Here is a 6,010-nt window from a genome sequence, read left to right as displayed (position 1 = left end):
AAATCGTTCAGCAATGTCCTTTGGCTTTAAAGAGGTAATTTACGCAAACGGGCTCTCGATAAACAGTTGCTGAGGATGTTGTCCGACGCCACCCTTGTGCAAACACAAATCTGCCCTGAGACTACAACTTAAAACACCAGGTGAGACTTTGCCACTTCCCCCAGTCTGTAAAGATATGAATTATGCACTATTGTAATCCACACGGACTACAAAGCTACCGAGGCTGTATTTCCACGGGTTTGCATGAACACCCGCCCCATTTTCGCAGCTGACAAACACAGGGCCTTGAAGATCAGAGACCCGGGACATGCTGACATGTGCTGTGGGAACACCTGCAATGTCTGATTGGGCCACAGAGACAGATCCCTCACTTACACACCTGTCTGTGGACCCATGCCACTCTCTCTCTCACACACACACACCTATCTGATAGGGTTTCTTTGAGAGCTCTTTGAGGCCACGTCTGAGGTGATGAAAATAAGGGTGCATCCATTAAGTGCATGAGGCAGGGCTGAGAGAGGGCATGGATGAAGGATTTAAGTGTTGCCTGTAAAGTGCCTCAGACCACCTGCTAGAAGGACAGACAAAGGCATCTATTTCAACTCAGACAGACAGAAAAATATTGGTTCTTCAAGTGCCAGGGAGCATTTCGTGACACGAACTCTCTTCCATTAAAGTGGTGCCCTAATAGCTACTATGACATTTGCACAAAAAAAAAAAAACCAATTACATAAAACGTGGGCAAACATTGACTTTTTATTTGTTAAGCCACGCTTTACAAACTACATCCGATGATAGAAGTCAGAGCAATTGTGGTTTAATTTTTACAATTGTTTATATTTCACTTCTGAATGGAGTGAAGCTCATATATTCACACTCATTCTCCACCCTCATATATCTGTTGTTAACAATCACTCTATGGTTTTAAGATGGGGAAAATCCCACAAAAGTTTCAGGTACACTCCCATCTTAAGACAGAGCCTGGCTCACCATCACAGAGATACTGAGATCACAGACTATATCTTCATGCTTCAACATAAAATGTCCTCTCATCCGTTTAGAAACTGTGTATAGATGTGCCTCTTTAGTCATTGTTGTGGAAATGTCTCATTCAGCCATTAAACAACATTCGGGAACGTTTAGCCTGTGGCGTTTAAATCTCATATCATCTTCCCTAAATCTTCTTGCCTGGTTTCAAGCGAAAATGCTGGTACTATCCTTCAAAGAAAACACAAAATCCTTGGAGTTTATATGTAGGAAGAATTAAAATATTATTTGAAAAGTGTTTTTTAATTTTTTTGGTATTCTCACAGAGTGCACAGCAGACGCTTTTTCGTTTTATAACTTTGCCTGATGTATTCATTACTAAGCATCAACTGAGATTACTCTAACTTTGGGTTTGACCCAAAAGAAAAGGTCAGTTTTTATTTCACTCTGATTCAGTCATTGTGTAGCTGTTACCTGAGAAGGTCTCGCAAAAGAACGTTGATGCTGATGAGTGCAAGACAGCCCTGGGTCCCGGCTAAACAGCAGCTTAAAGAGATAGTTCAGCCAAAAATGAAAATGTATTCACCCACAAGTCATTCCAAACGTGACTTTCTTTCTTCTGCAGAACTCTAAAGAAGATATTTGGAAGAATGGCAGTAACCAAACAGTTTTGGTCACCATTACATTTTTCAGAATATCTTCTTTTGTGTTCCACAGAGGAAAGAAGATTTAGTAAATGAAGACACAATTTTCATTTTGGGGTGAATTGTCCCCTTAAAAAGAAGACACATTTGATTTCTAGTTTTTTTTCCCTTTCTGTTTCTTTTTTATTCATTTAATTTTCATTTTTTAGTTTTGGTGCATTTCAGAATCTACAGTTGTCATGTCAGTTAGAACTGGGTCATTTTTCAGATTATAATAATTTCAAAATTAAGAAATTATGTCAAACAAAACAAGCTTTTTAATGATAATACTTGATTTAATGGCCTGTAAAATGTACTGTGCGGCATGCCATTCTGGGAAATCGTGCTTGAAACAAATCTATTAAAATCACAGAGTCTCATGGCATTCTTCATACATTTGCAAAAGGAAATGACAATCTTTCTTTCCCTCCGTAATATCATAGCAGTTGTAATGAGTAACTTGTACAGCTTCCGTCATATAAAAAGAACAGCTTTGCCACTATTTCAAAGCACCTTCTACAGCTTGGTCTAATAAAAACAAATCTACTTTTAGATGTAAAAATATATATTTATATTTCAAATAAATAAATACATACAATAAATATGTGTATCAAGAACTGTATAAATAACATCGTGTGAGATGGCATCTCCTGTTCTCCACCGTCCCAGTTCTGTCATCTCTGAGCATCATGTACGCATTGTTCCTTCAAGTCCTTCTTAACCCATATCGAATATTTCCGGAGCAAAGCAGCACCATGTTTAAAACATCCAAAACCCTCAGTTTTGGTTTTCATGGACATGTTATGCTACTAGTCAGCAACTTGGCTTTCACACGTAGGGAGTCTGTTGTCTTCACCGTCAGTACTGGCCAGTGCATTTCCAGAGCAGATCTCAGGTTTGGACCCTGTTAGCATCTCCACCCCTTAACTGGGACGGATGGTCTCAGCTGTGTCCTAGCACTTCTTTGTAAAGTTCTGGAACTTTTTCAGGGTCCACAGGTCTTGGAAGAAAGTGAGTGAACTTTTGGTGTCTCCTAGATTTTGTCCCTTCACGCGGCGTGCCGTCCTTGTTGAGAGCCACGAAGTATCGTGCTCCTCTCTCTCCATGCTTGTAGAGATTGGAAGAATACGTGTTGTACCAGTTCTCCTCGAACTGCTCACGGAAGACACATTCTGCTGTGAGTTTCTCCTGAGAAACAAAAAACATGTTAGTGATATAATTCATGCAATAATCAAGAACACAAACAGAGGTGGTCAGAATGATAAAACATATATGCCATCTACTGGGCTTGAATAAGAACAGCAATCATGCAGATCGTTACTGGTAAAAAAAGAAGATCAAAACTGGGTAAAAGTTTGCTTACAGAGCCGTAAAGTTCTCCTTTTTCGTTCATCCCAAGATAGAGTCCACTGTCCACTCCACGGATGCTTATTAATCCAACTGCAAGGCTTATGAATTCCAAAATACCTGGAGAAGAATAAACCAATTGTTCAGATGTTCTTTGAAGTCTAAACCCTGGTCGCATATTGTTAGAAAGCTGAAATGCAATGCATTTCCATCTGTACACTGCACAGACTAATATACAGTTAAATATAATTAAAAATAAAACTTTCGGAAAATTAAGTTTTTGAGAAATTAAACATGTTATATTTTATCTTGTTCATATCAAGGTATTTAATTTGTGGGTTCCTTAAAAGTGACCAGAACAACTTTAAGTTAGCCTATTAGAACTATATATTCTGGAGAACCCGTATTTTTAAAAGCGCACGGTCAAAGTGAGTACATATTATCACTGACTTTCTGTTTAAACAAATCAAACATGCTGAAAACTGAAAAGTGTGAAATTACCAAATCGACTGTGGTCCTTTCTTGTGCCCTGCACGCTGCCATTCGGGAGTATTTCAAGGTGAAACCCAGTCCTGCAGTACAACTGTCTTCTCCGCAGGATCCCTTTCAAGTGCGTTAGATCTGCGGAGGTGCTCCGTGACAGTCTCTCTGCTGGAACTAAATGATCATTCAACAGCCCGAGGTTTTCTCCTAGAGGTGGTAGGAAGAACTGTGATCCGACCTGTCCGAAACCCTCCAGGCTCTGTAAAAACGTCCCGATCTCTCCCATAGCTGCCCTCGCAAATCTCCGATCCGGTCAGGGAAACTTGATCTAGATGTATACGGTGAAGCAATCGTCCAAAGCTATACGTTACGACGAATAATATCCATGCGAGCACGTCACTTGTAGTGGATCCATGCTGAGCGCATATGAAATATCACTTGACTCCTGTAGATTAGCTATACAGACATATCCAGTGGGCAAGAAACTTAGTCACTGCAAAGAACTGACTTCAGGCAAATCCTTTAATTTCTGCTCTCATGCCTTGCCCACATGTTGGCCGGTGGTGCTTTCTGACATGAATAAATGTGGAGCAGGTATGAGGCAGCAGGTATGTGTTGTTGTGGGAAGTGCTTTGCGCAGTGAGTGGCTGCTGTGCGCGCGGGGCAGGTGCAGAGATCGGGCTTCTGTGGGCGGGACATCGGTTTGGTCCAGCCTTGAGTTTTTGCGCACAATCTCAGCTGTGTGTGTTTTAGTTTATGTCTGTGTTTGTGTGAGTCAGGTTTTGCATTGTGGGCTGCATATGTATCTGTCGCACAAGTGGAGTACAACTTAAAAACCATCAATATCACGTGGGAGCATAAGAATGCTACATGAAGAATACTCTGAATAATGCTACACTGGAAATTATGTTTAGCTCTTTCCAAAAAAAAATAAAAAAATAAAAAAAAATAAAAAAGACAGAATGACAGAGAATAAAACAAGTTAATAAAAGTTACATTAATAAAAATATATACAAAAACAAAAATATACAAAATAGACAACAGACAGTATGTGACCCTGGACCAAAAAACAGTCATAAGTTGCACAGGTATTTGTAGCAATAGCCAACAATACACTGCATAGGTCAAAATGATCATTTTTTCAGGATTTAGGATCAGGATTTAAAGTAAAGATCATGTTCCATAAAGATATTTTGTAAATTTCCTATTGTAGATATCTATCTGTCTATCTATCTATATGTGTATATATACACAATATAATATACATATAAAATTGTATATTACTTATTACTACTTACACTTATTTCACTACAAATTCTTCTAAAGTATATATATATATATATATATATATATATATACTACAAAAATGCACACTACAAATTTCAGTATAAATTTCTATAAAATACATAATTATTTTACTAACTACAGTGTTGTTATTAGGCTATAAATAATCTAATGTACTTCTGAATGCACAAATATTTGCAATGGGCTTTGAATAGACAACATTTGACACATTCACAAACACTGTTTTTATATGTTGTATGAATCTTTAATGTTTTTAGAGTTGTTAACCCACATTTTACATGTTTCTACATTTGTTTATGAATTTATTTACTGCTTTAATTAAAATGTGGCCCTGTACCTCAGTCGTAATAATAAATAAATAAATAAGCTTTCCACTGATGTATGGTTTGTTAGGATAGAATAATATTTGGCTGAAATACAACTATTTGAAAACCTGAAATCTAAAGGTTCAAAAAAATCTAAACATTGAGAAAGTTGTCTTTAAAGTTGTCCAAATGAAGTTCTTAGCAATGCATATTACTAATCAAAAATTAAGTTTTTAAATATTTATGGTAGGAAATTTACAAAATATCTTCATGGAACATGACCTTTACTTAATATCCTAATGATTTTTGGCATAAAAGAAAAATTTATAATTTTTGACCCATACAATGTATTTTTGGCTACTGCTACAAATATTCCCGTGCTATGACTGTTTTTGTGGTCCAGGGTCACAAATGTTTTCTATTTGTTTACCATATTTAGATACAAATGGGATGGTGGTAATGATGGGCAATGACAATAATACAAGATATAAGATATAAGTTATAGATTTCAGTAACACTTTACAATAAGGTTCATTAGTTAACTACATTAGTTAACATGAACTACAAATGAATACTACTTCTACAGCATTTATTAATCTTAGTTAATGTTAAATTTACTAATTGATTATTAAAATCACAAGTTGTGTTTTTAACATTAGTTAATGCACTGTAAACTAACATGAACAAACAATGAAGGACTGTATTTTTTAATAACTAACATTAAGATTAATAAACAGTGTAATAAATGTATTGTTCATTCATGTTAGTTAATACATTAACTAATGTTAACAAATGACACCTTATTGTAAAGTGTTACCTAGATTTCTGTAATTTGTTACAGAAAACAATTACAGATGCTGAAACAAAATCGAGTGCTACATCACACACAAACACTCATGT

At 36.6% G+C, this 6,010-nt stretch overlaps 1 protein-coding gene across 1 annotated transcript; it reads right to left on the bottom strand.

Moving 5' to 3' along the window:
• Positions 1–775: 775 nt before the first annotated feature.
• Positions 776–4,127, bottom strand: fgf20b (fibroblast growth factor 20b). The gene is made up of 3 exons (XM_051127503.1): positions 3,519–4,127; positions 3,034–3,137; positions 776–2,858 (listed from the first exon to the last, which is right to left on the bottom strand). Exons 1-3 carry the CDS (start codon positions 3,784–3,786, stop codon positions 2,613–2,615), a joined length of 618 nt encoding a protein of 205 aa, XP_050983460.1. The 5' UTR covers positions 3,787–4,127; the 3' UTR covers positions 776–2,612.
• Between the last annotated feature and the right edge of the window lie 1,883 nt (positions 4,128–6,010).

Source organism: Labeo rohita, chromosome 14 (assembly GCF_022985175.1).
Source record: "Labeo rohita strain BAU-BD-2019 chromosome 14, IGBB_LRoh.1.0, whole genome shotgun sequence".
Classification (NCBI taxonomy): domain Eukaryota; kingdom Metazoa; phylum Chordata; class Actinopteri; order Cypriniformes; family Cyprinidae; genus Labeo; species Labeo rohita.
The sequence above is the reverse complement of the archived record's forward strand: the minus strand, read 5'-3'. Positions and strand labels throughout refer to the sequence as shown.